Below are 27,282 nucleotides of genomic sequence, written 5' to 3'. Positions count from 1 at the left end.
GTTCACTGAACTAAATAAAAGTTCATTGAACTGAATTAAATTGAATCTCACATTCAAACTGACCTTGAGCTCTAATTTTCTTTATTCTCCTTCCTCTTGATAGAAGCAGAGGTAAAGGAAACAGCCTCCTTTGAGTTGGCATTCACCTCCTTTTGCCCTGCGGTCTTCTCTCTTTCAGAACTACATGAATCCTCTGAAGCTGGTGCTGAGCCCTCTGGACATGACGGCCATCTTTATCAACTTGGAGGTAAGATCCTCAGAAGGGATGTACTTTCTTTCCAAGTCTTTGACCTTATTGACCCATTGGCCCTCACCATATGAAGCTGACCCTGGAGCATTACTGGTGCCCAGTGCTCCTAGCACAGTGATGTCTAGATCATATACTTGGTACTACAGTCCCAAAGATAATCTTGTTGCTTCTGTCTCTCTAAACAACTTAGTCAGCCCAGGTCTGCTAAGTAGACCTAATCCTTCCTATCTTTCTCAGAACTTATTTGAGGAAATACAAAGAGATGGTGAAAAACAGCAACTTTTAAGTTATAGAAAATTAGCCTCTTCAGAAGAACTGAGTTCAAATCTTGCCTCTGACCTTGGTTTTATGACCCGAACTTTTTGGTGCCCGAGGCAGTGAAGGTGCCAACCTGTATTGGTAAAGTAAGTTACTTAGCTGGAGCTCCTGACACTAGAAGAGATCACAGATTTTGCTTTAGGAAAAGTAGTATGGGGAGGAGGATTGTAGCCAAGGTGACAGAGAGTAGACAGAACTTTGCCTGAGCTCTTCCTGGTTTCCCTCAGAATCAACACTAGATCAAGTCTCTGAATGGATTTTGGAATGACAGCACCCATAATTATTTGGAGGGTAACTATTTTCCAGCATGGAATACCTTGGAATGACTTCAGGCAAGGTCTGTCTCAGAGGGGAACCATAGCTCAGTGCAGATGTGGCTCAGAGCAGGAGGCTCTTAGCCAAAATACAGCAGTGTTGGCTACGTCGTCCTGATTCAGAAGGTCAGTGGATCACAGACTAGCTGTGAGATCTCCAAGGAAATTACAGAAAGCAAATAGTGAGTCCTCAAACCCCAGCAGAACAGGCAGTATTTGACCAGACCCATGCAGTACAGTGGGGAAGCCTGCAGCAGCAGCAGCAGCCCTAGAGCAGCCAGTGAGCTTCCTCACCCTGAGAGGAAGCTTGGGACAGTCTCCCCTGTGCCTTAGGAGCAGATCTCAACCTTTACAAATGAGCAGAAAGGCATAGAGAGCTACTATGGAGATAGGGAAGAGCGAAGCCCAAACCCAGGAAACAACACCTCTGGGCTTTCTCTCTCCAAGGGAGAGCCTGGTCACCAGGGCCTTCAGCTCCTGCTCTCCATCTCAACCACTCATTAAGGAGTGGGAAATTGTGCCTGCCTTGAGTTCTGCCAGCAAACAGGTAAGGGGAGTCTTATAGGAAACAGGGGTGGGCTTTATAAACAACTGTCTGCAGTTGAGCTTATACGTACACAGGAGCCTTGCATCAGTCTGCTGCTCTGGTCTTCATTGAAACATAGTAAGCAATACACTTCCAGTCTAGTGTCCGTCCCCTCCACTGTCCATGCTTTTGAATCCTGTGCTGTCGTTCCTTGAACATGACACTTATCTCCCAACTCCTTTAGACTTATGGATAAGCCAGTAATTTGTTGGATCTAACTCCAAATGTTTTCATTAGCTGTTTTCCATGTCTCCTTTGTTTTTGACTTCCTTTAAGTCTTAAGTAAAGTTCTACCTGCTGAAAAATGCCTTTTCCAACCTCCTTGTTGATTATTTCCAGTTTATTCTGTCTGTATCTTGGGTGTACGTAAATATTTGCATAATTACTGTCTCCCCATTAGACTGTGAGCTCTTAAGAAGATAGGAACTATCTTTTGCCCTTTTTTGGATATCCTCAGCACATAGTACAGCATAGCCTAGCACACAGTGGTTAACACTAGCTAACTAATTACAGCCTAACATAGTTCAATGGTTCTCAAACTTTTGTTCTCAGTATCTTCATATTGTTAAAAAAACTATCGAGGATCTGTTCAAAGAGTTTTTGTTCATATGGGTTATATTTGTAGCTATTTACTATATTAGAAATAAAAAAATAATTTTGAATTTGTAGCCCCTCTGAAAGGGTTTCAGAGACCCCAACAATTCTTTGGACTACACTTTGAGGACCACTGTCATAGTTGATAGCTGGCTTAGGAGTCAATAAGACGTAGATTTAAGTCTTCCTTCTGCACAAGTTAGTTAACCTCTCAGTGCCTTGAATAACTTTAAGCAACTCTCTGAGAATATAAATTGTGGAGAAAGTGCCAGCTTGCATTGGTAGAAAGAATTTCCTTATCCAGGAGTTCCTGGATGATGTTATAGGTTTTATCCAGATCCCATGGGCAAGCCACAATGCTAAATGCTGGGGGGTAGAAAGGAAAATTCGACTCAGTTTTTTCTCTCAAAAAGTGTCCTTTATAAGTGGTGGGGTGAGAAACGATATTATAAGTAACTATGATACAAGAAAAGTAAGATGAATACAAAGGAAACATCCCAAGAGTCCTATGAGGAATTTGATGAAGGATGAGACCTTGTGTCTTTGTATCCCCGGTGCCTAACTTAGTGCATTACACAGAATAGGCATTTTAAAAATGCATGTTGAATTGAATTGTACTTTTTGATGGGGGCAAGTTTACAAGAGGTGTGTGGGAAGGCTTCTTAGAGCAAGTTTATCAAGGATAGATAGATGTCAAGCTCTGAGATAAGATATCAGATTCAATTTGACAACCAAGTTGATTAATATATCCATTTTGTAAAGTGAGATAATCTTTCTAAAGCAAATCTCTCCTGATCTTCCACTTCTACTCCAACATGGCCTTCCCCATGATGAGATTTTAAAAATTCCTAGTGGAGAACAGAACTTGAATTAGCTTTCTGAGTTTTTCTTTGTTTCAGTGATGGCTTAGGGAAGAAGTGACCCAAGAGACCCTGGCCAACAACAGCTTGTGCTATTCCATCCTTGTTCATTTTCTGTGCCCAGGGCAGCTCAGGGCTCACACAGTAGTGTGTTATGACAGACTAATGTATGCTATTGGGATGGCTCCCATTAGGTTTAGTAAAGGGACTTTAATATGCTCAAAACTCCTATGTACATTTATCATTGTATAACCTTCTAACTTAATTACACACAAGTATTTATGGTGATTCAGGGATATATCTCACTGGAGTCTCTTCTGTTACAACATTTAATAGGAACAAAAAAGGACCAGAAGATTGTTTATAAGAATTGTGAACCCTTCCTTCATGGTGTCTGTATGGTAATGTGCTGCCTGTTCCTTCATTGCAGGACTTAATTAAAGTGCATAACAGCTTCCTAAGGGCCATTGATGTATCGATGATGGCTGGTGGAAGCAGCCTGGCCAAAGTCTTTCTAGAATTCAAAGAAAGGTGAGTTGCTTTGGTATTTTTCTGTCCTCATAATATTTTCAACCTTTGGAAATATTGAAAATTATTCTTTGCTCTCATCTGTCTTATGTCACAATGATTCACTGGACCTCAGTTTTCTCATCCATTAAATGAGAATATTGTTTTTCCTACTTTATTATTATATCAAATAAGATTATGTATATGAAAGCATTTTGAAAATTATAAAGTGATATGTGGATATATGAGATTGCAATTAGGACATTTATTTTTAGCTTCTCCTTTCCTTTCTGGCAACTGCTAGTTATTTCCTGATTAAGAAAGTTTTCTTGAAGAGCAGATTGTGTTCAGCAAATGTCCATCAGATATTTGTAAAGCACTTAGCCCAATATCTAGCACATAATAGGTGCTATATAAATACTTATTACCTTCACTTTCTCCTATAAGAGAGTTAAATCATGGTCTCTGTCTGAATTATTCAAGGAATGACCAGGACAAAGAGGATTTCCATAGGCTTAGAATGTTAAGGCAAGAAGGGACCACCTTAGAGGTCCTCTAATCCAATTCCCTCATTTCAACAGTTTGGAGGAAGTGACCTGACCAAGATCACACAACTATTTATATAGGAAAGTCAGTACTTTGAACACCAATAATTTGCTTCTTAGGCTTGTTTTCTGCTATATTATACAGTTTCCTGACTCCAGGGCTCAAGAGCTCTCAAATCTTTCCCTTTCCCCTTTGCAGCTGCCCAGTATGAATACCCAGGAAGCCTGAGAAAAGTTGAAATAGTCAGATATGAATAAAAATCCTTTAATATTCGTAAACCAATCAGAGGTTAAAGCTTCAGTTGTGGAATGATGCCAGGGGGAATTAAACTGGTGTCTAGACATAGAAATATCATTCAGCAGTCAATAACTCCAGAAATATCATCTGCATTAATAACCGACCATTAGGTTAGATATTCCATTATGCATGATTCTCCTTTTTAGAAAGTAAATATTTATGATGAGAAGAGAGCAAAACTAATTTATGAAAAAATGTAGAAGACAGGTTGACCTCTTATGGGACATTTATTTACTTATTTTTCTCCCTTATGCTCCTCCCTTCTCAATAAATAACTCTGTATTACACAGGTTATAGAAACCAAACTGCTCTTCCTTCTTTGTTTTGCTGGGTCTTTGAGCAATAGGGTTAAAGATTCTATAGGAAGGCCAGTTCCTGGAGTCTAAAATCCAGACTGTATTGGAGGACAGAGAGTTTGTAGCTCTCGATGGTTAGGGAAGATCAAAAGCCTTCAAAAAAGGTAAGTCACAGTCAACAGATCATAGCAGCCAGGACAAGCAGAAATTAGGAAGTACTTTACAATTTTCAAAGTACTTACAAGTAGAATTAGAACTAGAGATGAGAGGAATCTCAGAGGTCATTTAGCTCAACTCCCTCATTTTACAGATGAAAAAAATTGAGGATCAAGGAGGCTAATTAACTTGCACAAGATCAAAGGATTTTAAATTCAAAGTTGGAAAGGTCCTAAGAGGCCAATGAGTTCAATTTCCCAACTCCCTTCTTGTCCCCCATTTTGCAGATGAGAAGACTGAATCCTAGAGATGTTAAGTATGTCTAGAGTCCCATAACTAGTACTATCTGTGGTAGAATCTGAATCCAGATCCTTCTGACTCCAAGGCCAATCCTATGTCTGCTATTGTCTGCTGCCTTTTTAAGGTCACACCAGATAGTAAATATCAGGCAAGATTTGAATCCAGGTCCTCTAACCCTAAAGCCAGTGCTCATTTTTTCTCTCCAGGCCCCTTTTACATGCTCTTATCGAATACTTATGAAGATTTCAAGGGCAGGGTACAATGTGATCTGTGTCTTGAAGGATCATTACAAAGTGATCACTGTGGTTTGACTTCTGGAGTTTATGTTCCTGCAGAGAAAGTATTTTTAAGTGTTCCTCTTGATAGGTCAGTTAAGGCAGATGGAAGTGGTGGAAGTGGAGGGGGGGAATCTCTGGAACCATCTGTCTTGACCTCTTTTGTCTTGGAACTGTCTTAAAAAGCAAACACACCTCTTTTGTGGATGACTGAGACAATCTGGACCTCTCATACGTGCACATATACACTCCATGCTTCTGAGGAGTGCCTTTTCAATCTCATAAGGAATTCTCTCCATCTTCTCTTTGTCCCCCAATTTTCCTATTCACTTTGCATACATTGTGCTAAAGGAGAAGCTATAGGCTTTGTTGTTTTGTTGTGAAAGAAGGAAAAGTTAGTGGTTCTTTGAAGGGAGAGAGGGTGGGATTTGAGGGTCAAGCAGCTGAAATCTGTTTTCCCATATTCTTTTCTTGTAAGGAATAAATCATCTGTGTACCTTGTTGCTCCTGCCCCTCCTCCCAATGCCCTTAGGCAGCCATCCTCACATGCAATTTTATCCTGGTTTTTGGGACACAGAGCTGGGGTGGCAGGCCTGGCATGTGGAGCGTCGGGGCAGTCAATTTTAGGTCAGTTCTCTGACCCACTTTTCATACCAAATTCACAAATAAGTTCTTCCACTCGCTTAGAAACCAGCCAGATTCACAGCTGAATTAATCAACCCCACAGCTGTGCCCTAGACATGCCTGATTGACAGCCACAAATCCTCACCCAGGTGGCAGAGACTCGGCTCTCAGGATAGGAAGACATTTCTTGGAACCTTTATGAGCCTGGATGTGCAATTCTGCTCCACAAAGCTGGGGGTGTGGGGAGGGTTGGTGATGGGTGGAAGTGCTGGGGACCGTGCTTCTGTCTGCATTTCATTAGGATGGCTGCAGTGTAACAGGTCTGGCTCTATGCCTCTGCTAACTGATGACCTTTGTGAATGAGCCTCTAATTTCCCAGTGCACAGAGATCTCAGCCCCACTTAACCTGCTGTCTGGTTTATTAGACTCTCATGGTCTTGGCTGCCTAATACTGCTTGTCACTGGCCTGATGGATAGATGTGGGAGGGGAAAAAAGGGCCTTCTGCTTTGACTGACTGGGGACCTGTCTTAGTGAGCTTTCAAAAAGTTTATTTGAGGGGCTTCTCAGAAGAATGCGGTGGCTTCTTACTTTCTTTAGGGTAAAATTAATTTGCCTGCACTTGAAGCTCTCCTATCCCACCTCCAACCCTCCAAATCTATCTTGCACTTACCTCAAGTCTACCTTTCTTCTAAGGAACAAAAAAAGAACAAGCATTTATTAAGCACCTACTATGTGCCATTTTGCTAAGTACTTTATACATAGTATCTCATTTTATCCTCTCAACAAGCCTGGGAAGTAGGTGCTAATATTATTCTCATTGTACAGTTTGAGAAAAGTGAAGCAGACCAATGCCGTGCAGGTAATCAGTGTCTGAGAATAAATTTGAACTCGACTTTTCCTGACTCTAAGCCCAATGCCTCTATGCATTGCAGTATCAAGCTGCCTTCAAAGTTTAGGTCAGATGTTATTTTGAATATACAAGCTTTCCTGATTCCCTCTTTGCCATCTCCCCTCCAGGTGTTAGTGTCCCTCTTCAAATTATCTTCTATTATCTTTGTACAGTTTACCCTTTTCAGCAAAATGGAATCTCCTTAAGGCAAAAACTGTTTTCTTTCCCTGTGCCCTCAGCACTCAGCTCTATGCCTTTCACACAGTAGGTAGTTGATAATAAAACTTCTTAAATTGAATTGATCTATAAATTCAAGTTATTATTTTCTGACTTTCCTAACAATTAGCCTATAGTATCAACCTCATTTTATAAGTGAAGGAAGTCCAGAAGTTAAGTAGTGAAAGTTGAGATGATGACACAAGTCTGTTGATTCCCACTCAGAGACTTTTTCCTTTTTGTTTATATTTTTTTGCTAGCAGCACAGCCAATATGCAGTTAGTATTTAACATTCATTTATTGAATTGAATTGTTCACATCCCAGACTTTAAAGAGCCATCACTGGTCACCTAGTTCAACAAATATCTTATCAGGAATTGCTTCTAAAGCATCCCTGATATGAAGTCATCTAGTATTTGATTAAAAGCCTCTGGGGAAGGGAAGCCCACTGTCTCTGGGAGGAGCCTATCTGACTTAAGGGGGATTCAAATATGGATGCTTCTTTTTACATTGAACCAGTTGGCCCATTTCTTCTAGCTCTGCCCTTTGGGGTCAAGCAGAATTAATCTAATGCTTCTACGTGGAAATCCTCCTAATACTTGAAAGCTGAAGGCAGCTTTCCTGTCCACCCACTTCCTCAAGTCATCTTTTCTCAGGGGCAGTGGGTAGAGCCCTGACCTTATAGACAGAGGGAGCTGAGTTCAAATTTGTCCTCAGACACTTAACACTTACTAGTTTGGGCAAGTCACTTAACTCCAATTGCTGCTCCTTTCTCCCCCCACTCCCCACTCCCCCCCCCAAAAAAAAAGTCTTTTTTCTCCATTTCAAAGATCTCCAGTTTCTTCGACTGATCGTCATATGGTCATGAACCATCCTGGTTTGTCCCCTTTTGATGCTCACAAATATTCTCCAACTTCTGAAAAGAAATTGGGTAATTGAGAAGGATTCTGGTATAGGGTCCCCTGCTGCCTTTCATTTCTGACTACAAAATGGATAGTGGTTTTATCCACTCTGTAAGAGAAACAGATTGCTTTTCTCTAAGAAACTTTGGAAAAACTTTTGGGGTTTGATGGCACCAGAGTGGCACCTTGATGTAAGGCTCAGCATTTGGTGGTGTTTTGTTGTCTTACACTTAGTTTTGAAGGGGGTGGGATGGGGAGGTTAGTTTAACATAAAAGTAAATTGGGAAGGGGGAGGGAGACAATTTATGAAGAACTTTGAATGCCAGGTGATTTTATATATGATCCTGTGGTAGGAGGAAACTACTGGAATTTACTTAATAGTGAGATCACATGGTCAAATATACATTTTAGGAAGATCAGTTTGTTTCTCCAGAATAACTAAAGTGGAGAGGAGCTTGGGGCAAGGAGACAAACCAGCAGGTTATTGCAACAATCCAGGCCTGGAGTGATGAGGGCCTGCACCAGGGTGGCAACTCTGTAAGAGAAGAGAAGGGGATATATTAAGAGATGCTTTGAAGGTAAATTCAATAGGCCTTGGCAACATATTGAATGGGAGAAGTAAGAAAGAATAGAAAGTCAAAGATGCCATGTAGATTGATTAGGAGAAGGTTGGTGCCCTCAAAGCGGACCAATAAAAGGGAAATTGAGAAAGGAGTGTTTGGGGGAAAGATAATAAATTTTTGGACATGCTGATGTCTATAGGACATCCAGTTCAAATGTCTAATAGGCAGTTTGGAGATATGAGTCTGAAGGGCAGTTGAGAGATTTGAGCTAGATATATAAATCTGAAAATCCTCAACATAGAGACAATAATTGAATCTATGGAAGCTGATGATTACTAAATGAAGAAGTATAGAGGGAAAAGCAAAAAAGGCCTGGGACATAGTCCTGTGAGATATTTATGATTACTCCTAACAGCCCCATAAAGGAGGCAGTGCAAGATTGTTGTCATTTTTATCCAGACCTGTGATTTCATTCATGTAGAAAACTTAGTCTACTGGTTCATATCTGTAGCTTGACAATTCAATCTTTTTTTTTTTCAAAGTACTGAAAAAGGATGTTTATTTGTGTGGGTTACTTTATTTTTTTTAACTTTTTATTGACAGAATAATGTGTAATTTTTTTACAACATTATCCCTTGCACTCACTTCTGTTCCGACTTTTCCCTTCCATCCCTCTACCCCTTCCCCTAGATGGCAGGCTGTCTTATACATGTTAAATATGTTATAGTATATCCTAGATACGATATATGTGTGCAGAACCGTACAGTTCTCTTGTTGCACAGGGAGAATTGGATTCAGAATGTAAAAATAACCTGGGAAGAAAAACAAAAATGCAAGTAGTCCACATTCATTTCCCAGTGTTCCTTCTCTGGGTGTAGCTGGTTCTATCCATCATTGATCAATTGAAACTGAGTTAGATATTCTCTTTGTCGAAGAAATCCACTTTCATCAGAATACATCCTCATACAATATCGTTGTTGAAGTATATAATGATCTCCTGGTCCTGGTCATGCCTTACAGAATAATAATATTCCATAACATTCATATACCACAATTTACCCAACTATTCTCCAATTGATGGGCATCTATTCATTTTCCAGTTTCTATCCACTACAAACAGGGCTTCCACAAACATTTTGGCACATACAGGTCCCTTTCCCTTTTTTAGTATCTCTTTGGGATATAAGCCCAGTAGTAACACTACTGGATCAAAGGGTATGCACAGTTTGATAACTTTTGGGGCATAATTCCAGATTGCTCTTCAGAATGGTTGGATTCGTTCACAACTCCACCAACAATGCATCAGTCTCCCAATTTTCCCGCATCCCCTCCAACATTCATCATTATTTTTTTCTGTCATCTTAGCCAATCTGACACGTGTGTAGTAGCATCTCAGAGCTGTCTTAATTTGCATTTCTTTGATCAGTAGTGATTTGACAATTTAATCTTAAAGGGTTTTCAAGGACTCTGAGCGTTTAAGTGACTTGTCTTATCAGAGGCATGACTTAGAATGATTATGCAATAGCTTCAGAGCACTAAGCAACCTTCGAGATCATTGAATTTGATTCCCTTATTTTATAAATAAGGAAACCAAGGTATGGAGAGTTTAAGTATTTTGCCCAGGGTTACACAATTTGTAAATGTCAGAGGCAGAATTTGAACTGAAATCTTCCTATCTCCATGTCCAGAACTCTACCAGTGATGTCAAACTCAAATAGAAATAGGAGTCCCTAATCTGAACATAAAAATCTTTGCGATTCACGTATTGACTTAGTTTTGAAATGTAAAGTCATTTATGTTGTCTTTCCCCAATTATGTTTTAATCTGGTTTGGGTAATACTTGGGGCCAATAGACCAAATGTTTGATAACTCTGTGCTATATAACCAAGGTCTTCATGACTCTGGGACTAGATCACTATCTTTTATATCTCAGTGACTCTAATACGAGAGTCATTATTCTCAATTATCAGATGAGTTCAGGAATTCAGATTCCTGTGATACCACACCCAGATTTGGAGGTGTTCAATCAAAATTAAGTGATTATTTGCCAGGGGTTCCATCTAGGGGATTTTGATTTGGATCAAAGGTTGGATAATATTGCCCAGATAAATCGGGCTCTCAAAAGCCATCATACTTCATTCTCTGTGATGTAGCTTTTGATCCATTTGTGTAGGGATACTTTCTCCTACTTTCAAAGACAAAGACCAGTTATTTCCCCACTCCCTTCCTTTTCTCCTAAATCCTTTAAGTAAATTAAATAGTCATAGAATCAAAAGCTTAGAGCTCAAATAATTTCCTACTCTGAGTCCACTGTGATTGATTAGCAAGTAGAATTTTTTTAGCAGATTTTTCTGGGAGAGACTGAGGGGGAATGGGAAAATGGGGATGAGGAGACCAGATCTACTATGGCCTGATGTCCATTTATCTCTTTTGGTCCCCCAGAATCCAGACATACATAATTCTGTTAGACCTAAGATTGACAGTGCACAGATAAGACCTGAGCTTGGTTTGCTTTTTTTTTTTTTTTTTTCCAGGCAATTGGGGTTAAATGACTTATTCAGAGTCATACCAGATGCTAGTCACATTTGAATTCAGGTCCTCTGGTCTTCAGGATTGGTACTCTATCCCCTGAGTCGCCTGGCTGTTCCTTACAATTTTAATGTTAACTATGCAGATCTTTTTTTTTTCAATTAATGAATATTGAATATCTATTATATGCAAGCCTCTGTGTTAGATGACAGAGATACAAAAATGAGAAATCACACTCCCTTGACCTCAAAGAGTTTGTTTATCTTCTGCTACAGAGCATATAAAGCCTTATAGAAAAACTTGAAGAGAGTAAAATTCTTTATCCCTTTGGTTTTCTTTACACATTCAATGAGAATAACACTAGTACTTGCCTCACTGGATTCTTGTGAGGCTCGAGTGAGTCTATATAGGGGAAGAATTTTGCAAGCCATAAAGGGATATAGAAATGTTAGTTATTATTATTGTTCTTAACAACACTAGTCTCAATCACTCCATTCACAATGGCATGGAAGCCATTGACTCACTAAATTTTGAAAGAAGTATGTGGAAGGAATTGATAAATGGTCTAAGGCAGTAATTCTTAAACTTTTGTTTTCAGTATCTTTATCCTATTAAAAATTGTTGAGGATCTCTCCAAAGCGGTTTTGTTTATCTGGGTTATATTTATAGACATTTACCATATTGAAAATAAAAACTATTTTTGAATTTGTAGACCCTCTAAAAGGGTTTCAGAGATCCCCAGGATTCTCTAGACCATACTTTGAGAACCACTGGTCTAAGGATATGAACAGACAATTTTCAGATAAAGAAATTGAAACCATTTCTAGCCATATGAAAAGGTGTTCCAAATCACTATTAATCAGAGAAATGCAAATTATGACAACTCTGAGGTACCACTACACATCTCTCAGATTGGCTAAAAGGCAGGGAAAAATGATGAGAACTATTGGAGAAGGTATGTGGGGAAACTGGGACACTAACAAATTGTTGGTGGAATTGTGAACTGATCCAACCATTCTGGAGAGCAATTTGAAACTATGCCCATGGGGCTGTCAAACTGTACATACCTTTTGATCCAGCAGTGTTTTTACTGGGCTTTTATCCCAAAGAGATCATAAAGGAAGCAAAGGGACCCACATGTGCAAAAATATTTGTGGTAGCCCTTTGTGTAATGTCAAGAAACTGGAAATTGAGTGGATGCCCATCAGTGGGAGAATGACTGAATGAGTTATGGTATATGAATGTTATGTAATATTATTGTTCCATAAGAAACAATCAGTAGGATGATTTCAAAGAAGCCTGGGGAGACTTATATGAACTAATGCTGAACCAAATGAGCAGAACCAGGAGATCATTATACATGGCAACAACAAAATTATATGAAGATCAATTCTGATAGACATGATTCTTTCCAACAATGAGATGATTGAGTCCAGTTCCAATGATCTTGTGATGAAGAGAGCCATCTACACCCAGAGATAGGACTGTGGGAATTGAATGTAGATCACAACCTTTGTTTGAAGCGTATAAAAATATATACATATATTGAATTTGACATATTTTTACCATATTTAACATACGTTGAATTACTTGCCATCTAGGGATAGAGAAGGGGGAAGGGGGAAATTTTGGAACACAAGGTTGAAAGTGTTAAAAAATTATTTGTGCATATGTTTTGAAAATAAAAAGTTTTAATAAAAATAAACAAATAAATAAATGAAACAGGGAGAAAGGAAATATGTGGGAGGGTCAAGAGATGGCTTGGGGTTTTTTTTTGGCCCCTTCTAAAATAGAAGGAATACAAAGGAACCCAGTTTCCCATAATTATCTGCAGATTTTTAGCTGCCCTATGGGAAGAAGCAGGAGAGTAAGTTGAACCCTTTGCGCATTATTAAAGTGAAGATTTGCAGAGAGCTTTCATGTGTAAAGCCTGTCAGAGTAAGATTAAAGGGACGTTTTTACCATCTGTGGCTTTTATGAGTTTTCAGTGATAAGGATTCTGAGACAGGTGAATAGTGACTTCACATTTTGGAATTTGAAACTAGATGATAAGAAGCAATTAGAAGGTGATTAACATTGATTTGAAGACTGGGATAGTGGGGCTGAGGCTTGAAGAAGAAGGATCTTTTATCTTGAAAGCTCTGTGTTTTGGTCCTGTTTAGGGACCTAATCCAAAAAAGAGACCTGCTCTCGCTCCATTCTCATTTTCTTAAAGATCAGAGGACAAGTTTGAATCCCAGCTAGACATGCCTGAGGGTAGGGCTTAGATAGCAACTTCTAATGGATGGCCCCAGGGTGCCTTCTTTGGGAGGAAAGCTCAAACCTGGCTCTGGGTCCCCTGTTGTCTTTGCACTTAGCAGGTGGGAGTTAAAAACTTGCAAAGATGTCTTTGGAAAGTAGAGCATTGGGAGACTAGCCTGACAAATTTTATTCCAAGTATAAAAAAATGAAGACAAATAATAATGTGTTAAGAGCCTTTTCATTTATGTTCTTTTTATATTCTCCACTTGTTTGGGGATTTAAGTCTAGAAGGGACCTCAGAAAACATTGAAAATAGGACTTATGTAATATATAGGAGTATTGTTGGAGTCAGGAGAGCCCAAGTTCAGATTCTGTCACATGCTGCCTATGTGACCCTGGACAAGCCATTTATCCATTCTGTATTTGAGTCCCTTAACAGTTCTAAGGCTATGATCATCTGAATGAATGCAATGACCTAATTTTACAGATTAAGATCCTTAGGCCCAGAGAAATTAGGTGCTTTGTTTAAGGTTGCACCGGTGTTAAATACAAAAATGGGAATTTAAACGCAGGTTCTTGATCTTGGAATGCAGTCCTCTTTCCAACATATTATGTTCATCTCTCTGTAGATTATTCCCTAATCAATTCCTGCTACCTCACATATCTTTCTTTTATGTCTCATCTCCACTTAACAGCTGCTACTCTGGGACAGGCCCTCATCATCTCGTGTGGGGACAATTGCTTTAACCTTATTTGATCTCAGTGATTCTCAAGTGTCTCTTAACTCCAATGCATCCTTCACTCAGCTTCCTAAATGATTTTCCTGGAGCACCGATCTATGTTATTACTACCATGACCACTATCCCTCTATTGACTACAATGGCTCCCTGTTTTCCCAAGGTCACATAAGACTTTCATAATTTGACTCCTTCATACCTTTCCAGTCTTCTTTACTCGTTACTTTCCTCCTCAAACTCTGTGATCTGGTGATTCGGGTCTTTTTGCAGTATTTCACGCATGGCATTGCATGCCTTGACTCCAAGCCTTTTTACTGACTGCTCCCCACATATCTTTGCCTTGCCTAGAATGCACTTCTTCTTCTTCACCTCTGTCCCCTGACTTCCTTTAAGACTCAGCTCAAGTACCTTCTGCAGGAGCCTTTCTTCCCCCCACCTGTTGGAATCTTGACAAACTGCTAACTCATTAGAGTTGATAGATTATTGATCTGATCTTACAAGAAGATGTTTTGGGCCAGAACCTGAAACAAGGTACTAAGTAGAACTAATTAGTACAATGCTTGTGTTTGCACCTTTACTCATTGGAGTTCACAAGTATGGGAGATTCACAAAGTAAACTTTGTAACTTTGTGAATTCACACCTCCCTTGAAGCTCTTAGGGCCAGAGAGCACTCTGGGAAGAAACCCACAATCCCTCTCTCTGATATATAAGAAGAAAGCAGAGGCCCAGTTAAGAGAGTTCAGCTGAATTAGATGCACGCTGGGACAGACGCAGAGCACTCTGGGAGATTGAGAGTCAGAAGTCCTCTTTCCAGGCAAGAGAGATCCATTCCATTTTCCACTTGGCTGGCTGGAGGACTGAAGGACAAACCTTTGGATTTGGAGACATTTGGAGGGAGCTCTTGGAACCAAGCAGAGAGATAGGCCTCTAAGCTAACCGGGCTATATTGGAGTCAAGAAAGATTCATTACAACTTTTACCTTGGTGCTGGCTGGAGGCAGAGGCAGAAGCAAAGGACAAAGCTGCAAGAGCTCTGAGAACCAAGAAGAGAGAGAGGCCTCTAGAAAAACTAACTGGGCTATTTTGGAAGGAGAAAATAAACGTTTGCATTTTTAACACCTGGCTGCATTTTTGGGTGATTATTTAACTGTTACTAAGACTGCCTCCAGAAAATCTCCCCGAGAAACCTGCTGGCTCCCAGAGAGAATCATCATATTATATATTTTAAAGAAGAAAAAGAACATCACACCCACCCTCCAAGCTTTTCTACTTTTCCTCTGAGCTTTTTGTTGTTGAGTCATTAAATTGAGTATAAGCCTATCTATAATCCCATGAAGTTGTATATGCTTCTCTGTAATCCCATTTGGGTTTTCTTGCCGAAGATACTAGAGTGATCTGCCATTTCTTTCTTCACTCATTTTGTAAAATGAGCTGAAGATAGGGAAACTGAGGAAACCAGGTTAAAGTGACTTGCCTAGAGTCATATAACTAGTAAGTGTCTGAGGCCATATTTGAACTGAGGTCTTTTTGACTCCAGGCCCAGCACTCTACTACTATACCACCCAGCTATCCACTCCTTTGAGATTACTTTCTGGGGCAGCTACTTGGCACAGTGGATAGAGTACCATTCCTGGAGTTAGGAGGATCTGAGTTCAAATCCAGGCTCAGAAACTTAATACTTTCTAGCTGTGTGATCTGGGGCAAGTCACTTTGCCTCAATTGCTTCACCCCCCAAAAAAAAAAGAAAGAAAGAAAAAGAAAGGAAGAGACTAATTTTTATTTATGCCATATATCTATCTATCTTGTATCTATACCTTTTAAAATATGTTTTCTTCTCCATTAGGACCTGAGCTCCTTGAGAATAGAGACTGCTTTTCATTTTTTATAGCACAATGCCTCTCACACAATGCCTGTTGATTAACTGATCTCTGGTCCTAAACTCTTTTCAAAGGCCAGTCCTATTGTTTTACCTGCTTATTTATTGAACATACTACCTGCTTCTCAAATTCAAATGAAATCATCTTCTTTTCCCTCCTCTCCCTGTTCCCTGGTCATTAATCTACCTCAACATCCTGTGTGTTCTGCCTCTACAAAGTTCTACCTCTTTTCTATTCCCACCACTCCTGCTCTGGCTCAAATCCCTAGCATCTCTCCTTGAACTGTCCAAAGAGCCTACTTACCAACCTCCTTACCTTTAATCTTCCATCCTCTAAATCATCCTTCTAAACCCCTACTGGAGGGCTCTAGAAGACAGCTCTGATTTTATCATTCCTGTGGTCAGAATCTTTCTTTCAATGGACTCTTAAGAATCTGGTCCTAATCTGTGTTCCTGGACTTAAAGGATTTTGGCTTTAAAGACAGAAAAAACTTTACAATTTGTCTTAGTCCATAGACCCATATTACTTATCCTGCTTGTAATGTCAGATCACATTCTTCCCAGTAAGTCCATCCTGAAAGAACCTGTAATTTCATCACTAGTCAATAAAGTGGGTTAGTCCCATCTCGAGGGATCAGTCTCAGGCCAGGGTCCCCCCTCCATTTACTACAAGCTTTCAGAGCTCCAAGCAAAGGGACTAATGAGAGTTGAGTTAGACTTTCATGGTGCTGTGGATTTTTTTCAAGCTAGAATGAAGTCTAAAATTTCCTCCCCATAGTCTACAGCACTTTGGAGTTTTCCATTCACTGGGGTAAGACATTTTTATTACCCTGTGTGAGTGACTTCCCTTGGCGGTGACAATTATTGAGATCCTCCATGGTAATATTTCTTCAAACTCTCATTTAGAACACATTTGCAAGCAAACTCTGGGAGCCGCTGTCATTGTGCAAGGAATGTTAAGGATGAGAAGTCGGAGGTCATTTGAGTGACTAACATAATTTGATGATTTTTTTTCCCCATGTGATACTCCCAGAAACATCAAACGGAAACTTCAAGACAAATGGCTTCCAAAAAGTCGAAATACCTTAGTTAGAGCTCACCTCTCACCCTCCTCCCCCAATTCTGGATTTCCTCCAGTTACATCCCAGACTCTTCCTGGAAAGCTATGTGCCTGGTTTCTATCTTGGAATGTCTGCACAGGGATTTACTGGGTTTTGCAAGTGCCTTGTCAGCAAAGGGATTGATCTGGGTCCTCGGCTAAAGATGTTTATTACAGAATAGTATTTGGAATGAGAGGATACCATCAAACAGACCTATGGAGGAAAGAAAGAAAGATACAAACCTTTGTTAAGCAACTACAATGGGTCAGATATCTCATTAGAGCCTTAAGACAAGGTAAGTTTTATTGTCATCCCCATTTAGAGCTGAGAAAATTGAGGCAGACAGAATTGTGAGGTATCTTAGTCAAATTTGAACTTGGGTTTTCCTGACTTCCCCAGCACTTTATAGGACAACTTCATAGGAAAGCTCTAGTCTAAAAAACCAAGCCTGAATTTGTTGGGCTCGGGTTCCTTAACACATCATTATTACTCATCTCATACATTTAATATATTCCACTTGGCTCTGGAATCTATGAATGAGGGATATGCCTCCACAATGCAGATCACCCATCCTTGCCTGCCTCTTACTCTTGTCTATGTCCTCCCATAAGTTTGTTACAGGTGATCAACTCAGTGGCCTGGGGACATCACTCTCTTTCTTCTTCCATCTCAAGGACAACAGTGACACACACAGGCAAACTTTTGGTTAACCCTTACTGTCATCATGACCTACCCAGTCTATGTCTATAACTTATCTTCTAGGGCTGAACTAGATCTTAATGGTCACAGAACCTTAGCACTAAGAGGGATCCTAGAAGTAGTATCAGAGTGGGAGAGGACTTGGAAGTCAGCTGCCAAACACCTTGTGAAAAATAAAAAAGTGATAGCTTTTGTATTTTCCTTACTTGGTTTCCCAGTGCAATCTCCCTTCCTTCCATCCAGAGAGTAAAGCTTAAAAATGAGAAGGAGAAGGCAGAGAGCAGCAGTTCAACTAAAATAACAACACATCGATCTAATCTGATTTTTACGTAGGGTGTTCTAGCCCCAACATTTAAGAATTTAAGAAACTGGGATCCAAAAGGGTCAAGTGACTGTGATTTATCCAACAGTCTGGCCTAACCTTTAGGAGTTAAGTACCTAAATGTTTGTTGAATTACATTCATTGAGTCAGCAAGAATTTATTAAATGTCTGCTAAATGCCAAGCAAGGGCCTCAAGCTTATCTACTTCAAGGGCATAAGTTCTCATCCTTTTTTGTGTCCTGGAAGCTATTAGTAGTCTGGTGATGTCTGTGGACCCTTTCTCAGGAAAAAAAATGTTTTTAAATGCAGAAAATAAAGTACATAAGACAGCTAAGGAAACCGATTATATTGAAGTACAGTTGTCACAATATTTGAACAAGTTCATAGGCCACAGGTAATAAATTCTGGCTAGAGAATGATATAGCATAGAATGGAATGGAAAAACATTTAAGTGCTTACAGTGTGCCAAATACTGTGTTAAGATATAGGACGACAAAGAGAAAATGAGCTTTTTTGCTTTTGAAGAGCATGAGTTCTAATTGAAGAATAGAACATATAAAGAATAGTTCATGTTTCTGTTTAGTTCATAGTGGATAGAAAGGTCAGTGAAGGAAAAGAGCAATGCAGATAGCAAAGCCCAGAGGATTTGGTACAGTAATGGCAGGACAGATGGCCCTTTTTCCAAGGCGATGGTGAATTCAAGAGTTAAGCTGAAAGGAAGATCTGTGATATCTCTATCTATAGATATCTAAATCTGGACATATCTATGTCTATATATTTAAATCTGGATCTTAGGTCAGGAGCCAGCTAATTGTGGATATCCTGCACCTATAGGAGCTGGATAGTGGGCGCCAAGCATTGGTTGGGTAAAGGATTAGTCTCTAGCATTTCCAGTGGTAGCAGGTGTGACTTATTTACCTTCCTGCCTCCCACTGGCAAGTTGGGGCAAGGGAGGGGAAGATCCAGATACCCACCATTGTCCCTATGGAAGTGGCTAGCTTCAGTGATCCAGCTGAGGTAGGGCAGGGAAACACTTCACAGATAAGTAATTATGGGACAAATATGAAGTAACTGGGTTAGAGAGTGTCATTAACAATTGGAAAATCAATAAAGTTGTGTTACAGGACATGACGCTTGAACTGAGTCTTGAAGGAGCTCATTTTGGTTGTGTTATTTCCTTCCTAAGGACAGACAGGAACAGATTACCCATCTCCTTCCAATACCACCCCTCCACATAGTTTTCTATTTGTAAGAAGAGCAAACATCCTTAGTGAGGGAGACAGAAAGACTTGATGGATTGATTGATTTTGATTGATTGATTGTTAGATTTTGACTTGAAAGATAAAAAGTGAAGAAAGAAAAGTGGGAAAGCCGTAGCATTAATTCTTATACTATATCTTTAATTAACAATCCAGGTACCAAAAGCATATGCATCTATTACAATTACTCAGGTAACTATCTCAGGCATATCTGGGATTTGACCAAAGATATCCCAGGAATTCACATGGTTTGTAAAAAATCTTAAGAAAGGGGCACCTAAATGGCACAATAGATAGAGCTCCAACCCTGAAGTCAGAAGGACCTGAGTTCAAATCCAGTCTCAGACACTTAATACTTTCTAGCTGTGTGACCCTGGGCAAGTCACTTAACCCCAATTACCTCAGCAAAAAAAACCCCAAAAAACAAAAACTTAAGAAACTAAATATGTGTAAATACACACACACACACACGCACATCTATATATGTGTGTGTGTATAGCAGTATAATCTCCTTCTAGTAGAGCATGAGCTCCCTGAGAGCAGGGGACAATTTCAAATGCCTTTGTATCCTGAGTGCTTTCTCCTGTTGTTTTTCAGTCATTTTTAAGCATGTTTGATTAATGCTTCACAACCCATTTGGGGTTTTCTTGGCAAAGATACTGGAGTTGTTTGCCATTTCCTTCTGTAGCTCATTTTACAGATGAGAAAACTGAGGCAAACATGGTGAAGTAATTGGTCAAGAATCACACAGCTACTGAGTGTCTGAGGCTGGATTTGAATTCAGGAAGACTAGTCTTCCTGACTTCAGGCCTGATGCTCCATCTACTGTGCCACTTAACTGCCTCTTTGAGAGCAAGAGACAGTTTTATTTTTGTCTTTACATCCCGAGTGCTCTGCATTTAATAGGCACTTAAATGTCTTCTGATAACATAGGAAGGCTCCTGAATGATTAAGTTGGAAAATCTTTTTTCCTTTTTTTGGAGGGGACTTGGAGCTGAAGCTATTGTGAACCTCCTCAACCTTAAGAAGTATTGATTTATGTCACTTAAGAGTTGTTTTACAACAGGCTTCCAGACTTGTTCACTTAAATGAGCAACAAAAACATCTAGGTACTAGTTTAAATGTTACAGGTGCCTTAGATGTGCTACCTCTTTTGCTCCTCATTACAAACCTGTTAGGAAGGTCTGAGCTAATGCAAGCAGTGAGCTAGCAGAGGTCAGATTCACCTTCAGGACACCAGATCCCAAATCCAGTGTTCTTTCTGCTACACTACTGCTACTTCCCCAGAGTAAGTTCATCTTATGTAGAAGCCCCAGATTCCCAAGCTAGTGTTCCTTTCACTACTTCTTCTTTAGCTGTAAGCTCCTTGAGGGCAGGGATTATTTTCATTGCCTTTGTACCCCTATTGCTTCTTATAGTGGCTGCCTCACCGCAAATACTTAATAAATGCTTGTTTGATCAAATTTGGCAAATTTAATGGAGTCTTTCACAAAAGTAGCTCTTGGGTAGCTTGAGATACAGTTCTGTTGTTTTCAGTCACATCTGACTCTTCCTAAGTATATTTAGGGTTTGTTTTTTGTTTTTTTTTTGGCAAAGATATTGGAATGATTTGCCATTTCATTCTCTAGTATATTTATAGATGAGGAAACTGAGGCAAACAGGGTTAAGTGACTGGCTCAGAATCATACAGCTAGTTAAGTATCTGCTAATATAATTCTTTTCATTGTTACCACAGGATGATGCTATGGATTGAGATTTAAGTGAAAAAATGGCTTCTGACAGTCTCTATAAATAGCCCATCTTCCCAAAGTCAGTTTGTTGTAAACAGCTGAAAGAATAGTCTGCAAGTAGGCATGCTGTATTCACAGTGGTCTTCACTGTAAAAATGTGGTAGAGGTGGTGATGTTAAGTTTTATGTATAACTTGTACATAGTAGTGCTTAATGAAAGCTTATTAAATTGAATTGAATTCTTGATTCTAAAAAATAGGGTACTTGCATGCTCTTTGTAGGTTAGTGCAGCCCTGAATGTTTTTAACTTAGGTTATTCAAACTGCTTTTTTAAATTGTATTTTATTGATGACTTTTGTCTTTATATTCTAGGCATATCCTATAGCCCTTCCTCCTGCTGAAACCTTTTTTTTGTGATAAAGAAATGAAGTTAAGCAGAAAATCTAATATTGAAAGCTTGACTGATAGTATGATAGTATATGATAATATAGTTATGTATTGATAAACTTCTACTTCTCTGTTATGAGGGAGGGAGAATGCTTTTTAAAAAAATTTATTTTCCAATATTTCCATTGGAATCTCTCTTTTATTTAGAGATCAACTCCCTTTAGTAATCTTTTAATTTCCTTTGTTGTTGACACTATGCAGATTGTTGCTTTTTGTTCTATATTACCATGTTTCTCTGAATTCCTCATATTTAGGATTTCTTATTGTACATAAATATTTAACTGTCAGCAGCATTTAGGTGCAGACACTGGGATAAACTCTTATGATGCAAAGAAAAAAGCAAAAACAATTCTTGCTTTTAAAGAGCTTACATTTCATGCGGGGAGAAAGCATATATGTTTAAAAGGATGATACAAGACACAGAAATAGTAGAATGGAAAATAATTCGAAACAAGAAGATGGAGAATGGGAAATATCTCTTGTAGCAAGTGGCATTTGTGCTGAATCTTGAAGAGAGTCATATTATAGGATGATTTAAAGCTAAAAAGAATTGTAGAGATCATCCAATTCAACCCCCACATTTTTTACATTGAGACAGTGAGTTTAAATTTGTCCTCAGAAATTTAATAGCTATATGACTCTGGGCAAGTCACTTAACTCCCAGTTACCAGAAGGAAGGAATGGTGGACAACTAGGTCAGCAGGACTATAACAGAATGCTTCAAATACATGCAAATACATGGAAAGGTTGGTGAGTAGAAAGGTCAGGTGATGAAGAACTTAAATGCTAAACAAAGAAATTTCTATTTAATCCTAGAGACTAATAGAGGGCCACTGGAGTGCAGTTGAGGTGACTTAGTCTTATACTTTAGGAAAATCACTTTGTCAGTTTTGTGGAGGATGGATTGTATTTTGGGGAAGACTTAAGGCAGGGAGACCAATTAAAAGTTTGTTGCAATCTTATAGTGAAGAGATATTGAAGACCTAAACTAGGAAGTTGGTTATTTTAAGTAGGAGGAGGGTGTTCTTGTATATTTTACATAAAAGAAATGTTGTGGAGGTGGAAATGACAAGATTTGACAATGGATTGGATATGTGAGAGAGAGTAGAAAAGTCAAGGATGACTTCAGATTTGCAAGTCTGGTTGCCTGGGAAGATGTCAGTTACCCGTGACAATAACAGAGAAGTTTAGAATTAGGAGAGGATTTGGGATGGGGGTAGGGGTGAAGACGATAAGTTCTGATTTGGATGTTGTCTTCTGTTAATTTGAGATGTCCTTGGGGCCGGGGAGGGGAGGAGAGAATTTGGAACTCAAAATTTGAAAAAAAAAAAAAAAGTTTAAGATTTTGTATACGTAAATCAAGTAAAGAATAAAATATTAGATTATTTTTAAAAAGAAAAAAATAAGATACGTTCATTGAATTCATGGGAATTGGTGCGATTACCAAGTAAAAATCACCAATTATAGAGAAGAAAGAGAAGTGTGCTTGGGACAGAGACTTAGGGTGAACCACAGTTACCATAAAATGCATAAAAATTGAGAAAAGGAGTCTAAGAAGCCATAATCAGAAAGACTACCGAGAATCCAGAAAGCAGCATTCTGACAACTCAGACAAGAGGAAGTTATCTAAGAGGAGAAAGTGACCCACAATGACAGATGCTATAGAGGCATCAAGAATGATTGAGAAAAGGATGTTAGAGTGGACAATTAAGAAATCTCAGTGATATTAGAGAGGGCAGGTTACACTGGTTTCCAGTTGGGAGCAGATTGCAGAGAGTTTAGAAGAACAGGAAAGAAGAGGAAGTTTTGATAACTTTTTTGAAGAGTTCAGCCAAGGAGAAGGAAAGTTATAGAATGAGGGATAACAGAGATGGAGAATCTTGTGATAGTTTTTAAATGATGAGAGAGAAGGGTATATTTGTAGGCAGGAGGGAAGGAAATAGTAAATGAGAGATTGAAGATGAGAGAGACAGTGGAGATAATGGTGGAATCAGTCGTTGAAGAAGTTAGAAAAGAGAAATAAGCAAACGTCAATATAGAGAGGTTGGCCTTGAAAAAGGCAGGGGCTCTTTCTTTAAATACTAGAAAAAGAAGTGATGGATGATCTCAGAGGGATATGAGGGGAAAAGGAAAGAGCTCCAGGGGACTGACCTCATTTTTCTTCTATGCATCCTGAGGCCACTGGAGCTTATTGAACCAGGATGGTGACATGGTCAGATCTATATGTTAGGAAAACCACTTAGGCGATTTTGTGCCAAAGAGTTGAAAAGGTAGGAGCAGGAATGCATTAAATTCATATGCCTTCATTTTTTAGTCTTTTTCCAATTTGATGGGCACTAATTTTGTTCTTTACATATGAGTGATGCTGTATTCTTGTTCTCGTTTTCTCTCTCGCTCTCTGTCTCTATCGCTCCCCCTTTCTCTCCCTAGTATCTGTTGCACTCCCACCCCTTTAACTTTCTATTCCAACTGTTGGATTTTTGTATCAAACTATAAATAGAATTCAGTCACTTTTCTTGCATAATTTAAAACTGAAATCAGAACACTTGGATCACTGATGTATAGGATCATTTTAAAGTTCCATCAATTGTGAATCAGTGTGCTGATCTTCCCACAGCCTCCCCCATAGGAGAGTTTTCTTATCTTTGCATAGAATGAGGTAAAGCATCATCATTATTTTAATTCACTTTTCTTACCATTAGTGATTTAGAGCATATTTTTCATGTGGCAATTAGTAGTTTCAATGGATATTTATAAGGGGGAGTATCTGTCACTCCACACCTTGAACTCACATTACCAACAACAATTGTTTTGAAGAAACCCCAATCTAGAGGCAACTAAGTCATCTTGAAACTTGTCCAACAAAAGGATGGATAGCATAGCTCTAGATACTGAACCTGGCTTTGGCCAAGCCATAAAGAAATTACATGACAGACTTGTGGTTCATCCAGCTGTTTTAAGCCACATTGAGGAGAACATTCACTGCTGTATCTTACTCAGATGACTGCTCTTAAACACAGGATTTTCTAGGAATGTTCTTTGTAAGGTTATCTCCCTCAAGGGGTGTAATGGGCTGAGGCTCGGGTTGATGCACTGAGGTCCCAAACATATGAGACTAAATAGTAATTGGACCATACTCTATTAATATATAAGCTTGGAGAAGGAATGGCCCCCACCCACTCTTTGTGCAAGTCCTGATGTGTTGTATAGGAAATGACGATTTTGGTGGGTGGAGGCAGGAGAGTGGAAAAGGAAGGGGAAGGAGAGACTGCTCGCATTGCCATTGCAACTGCTGTTCAGCTCAGATCCCCCTCTGTTAGCTGGCTTCCTGTCGCAGCTGCCCATATTGCCATCACAATCTTTTTTCACCTCTTCACTTCAATAAAGATTGAAGATTTTTCCCTTAACCTGAATTCCTGACTCCGACTGATTTTAAATACGCGGTCATTACAAAGGGGGAACCCTTCTTCTGTAACTGAGGCACTGGCTACTTCCTGACATAAATGTCTGACTTTTCATGGGGCCAAGAAGGGATTTATCTTGTGACCTTGGAAGAGTGGGGGAACTTTGTCCCATTGGCCCCTTTCCTAGTCACTAGAAGGGCTACTGAGGGTTAAATGAGGGGAGAGGGGTGGTTAGGGTGAAGCTACTAACTAGCTAGGTAACTCAGAAATCAACTCATTCCAACTTAGAAAAATCCACATTTAATGAATTTCCCCTTGCGTCCTAGGTAATCCCAGGCCTCTGTCACCCTGAAATCTGGACACAACTTAGTACATCTGTTCCTAAATCAAACAAGAACTTGAATTCTAGTGTCAGCTGACAATAAAGCATTAGACAATGTTAACTTAGATTGATTCTGTCCATCTTTTTCCTACCCAATTTCTTCAATCTCATACGTTATTTAAGTTTCTGTTCTTAGTTGGAACTAAGAGAGAGAGATTCACTTTGTGTACTGTTTTCTTCCACCTCTAATTCTTCCCCATGCCTCTTCATCTCTCCAAATCCCAGTCATCCTCCAAGGACCAGTCAAAAATTTCACCTCTCCACTGACATCCTTTTTTTTTTTTCATCCAGGCCATGGTGATCTCTTCTTCCTTTGAATTTCTAGGGTGCATGCATTATGCTTCACTTGTTTTATATTTAGTACCTGCTGCCCAGTACTGCTTCTTATTGCCACTCTGAGGTACTGAAAAAAATTGGTTTTGAAGTTGAAGAACCTGGGTTCAAATCTTAGGTCTATACTTATTACCTGTGTGATCTTTCTCTCTAGACTTAAGTTTCCTCATCTTTTAAAATAAGAGATTTAGATTAGATGATATCTAAAGTTCCTTTCAATTTTGGATCAGGGATCTTATGACTGGATGATCTCCAAGGTCCTCCCAGATCAATCTTTTTATATGCCGTATGTCATTTCTCATATGTCATCTCCCAGAGTTCATGCTTTCTTCCCTAACTTCTGACTCTGGGGGAGTGGTCTAATTTGGGATGGATGCAGTCATTCTCTTCAGAATGATAGGCTATCTTATGGAAAAGATTGAGCCAGTTGTTTTTTTTTTTTTTTTTTCTTAATCTCTTATACCCACAATGAATATCCTGGCTACTCTAAGGATCTAATTATAAGTGATGACATGGGAAGGTACTAATGATCTTATAGTGGTGTAGCCAGGAAGTTATCTTTAATTTGGGGGAATTCATATTAACAAATTTGCACACAGTGTTCTGATTTCAGCTTTATGATGTCATTCATGGTCATTTCTGGTTCTCTAAGAGTGTTTCATCTATATAAACTCAATATTGAAAGGCTAACCTATGCACCCATTTGTATATCCATACTCAAGATTGTTGTTCAATCAGATAGTGTAGTGGATAGAAACCTGGACCTGGAGGCAGGAAGACTTGAATTCAAATCTAGCCTCTTCTGTTATTAGCTGTATGACCCTGAACAAGTCACTTAACCTTGGTCTGCCTCACTTTCCTCATCTGTAATTAGGGATAATAATGGCACTTACCTCCCACCCACAATTGGTATAAAAATCAAATAAGTAATATAGTAATATATAGTAAGTGCTATATAAATGTTACCTGCTAACGTTATCATTGTTATTCCTTCTTTGTCTACTCCTAGCTATATCCCTTACAGGATGAATAAAATAAGAGAGATAGATTGGGAATTTTTTGTGTGTCTTAAATCCTGTGGCAATCTGGTAAAGCCTATGGTTGCCTTCTCAAAATATTTTTAGAGGCAAAAAATTAAAAATACAGGATTACAAAGAAAACCAATTATATTGAAGAATAGATGCAATTTTTTTTCCCATGCAAGTTCACAGACCCTTTGAAATCTATCCACAGACCCTTTGGACTTCTATGGGCCCCAGATTAATCCCTGTACTAGACTGTCTCTAAGGTCCTTATAGGCTTTTAATAGTCTGTGTTCTGAGGTCCTTTCCAGTTTTCATATTCTATATCTTAAGGCCACTTCTAACACTCTGAATTCAAAAATCCATTCCTGTTGTAACATGCTATAATTTACAGCCTCCCCTAGAAAGAGTGTGAAATTCATAGAGTTGCAAAATATTCCCAAACTGAATAACAATGGAGAGATTCTTCAAGCTTGAGGCAGCTGTTCCTTGTGGGTGAATGGTTCCTTGCCCAATCTCTAAAACTTTCTGCCAAAGCCTGACCTAACCAAAAGAAAAGGCCAGGGATCATTATAGAGAGAAGTGGAAAATTGTCCAACAGATACAGTAGGAGCACTGACCTAAGGGAATTTGTCCTTCATAGATCATCAGGCATCCCTGGCCAGAACCTCAGCCACATTGCACAGTCCAAAAGAGGGGGATATTTTT

General features: G+C 39.2%; 1 protein-coding gene across 2 annotated transcripts in view; it reads left to right on the top strand.

Moving 5' to 3' along the window:
- VAV2 (vav guanine nucleotide exchange factor 2) overlaps window positions 1-27,282 on the top strand; it is a 446,728-nt gene that overhangs the window by 367,454 nt on the left and 51,992 nt on the right. For both annotated transcript variants that reach the window (XM_051980290.1, XM_051980289.1), the window contains exons 7-8: window positions 179-247; window positions 3,353-3,453. In XM_051980290.1, coding sequence (XP_051836250.1) covers window positions 179-247; window positions 3,353-3,453 — 170 coding nt within the window. The remainder of the gene's footprint in view (window positions 1-178; window positions 248-3,352; window positions 3,454-27,282) is intronic.

Source organism: Antechinus flavipes, chromosome 2, assembly GCF_016432865.1.
Source record: "Antechinus flavipes isolate AdamAnt ecotype Samford, QLD, Australia chromosome 2, AdamAnt_v2, whole genome shotgun sequence".
NCBI classification, from domain to species: Eukaryota; Metazoa; Chordata; class Mammalia; order Dasyuromorphia; family Dasyuridae; genus Antechinus; species Antechinus flavipes.
The sequence above is the reverse complement of the archived record's forward strand: the minus strand, read 5'-3'. Positions and strand labels throughout refer to the sequence as shown.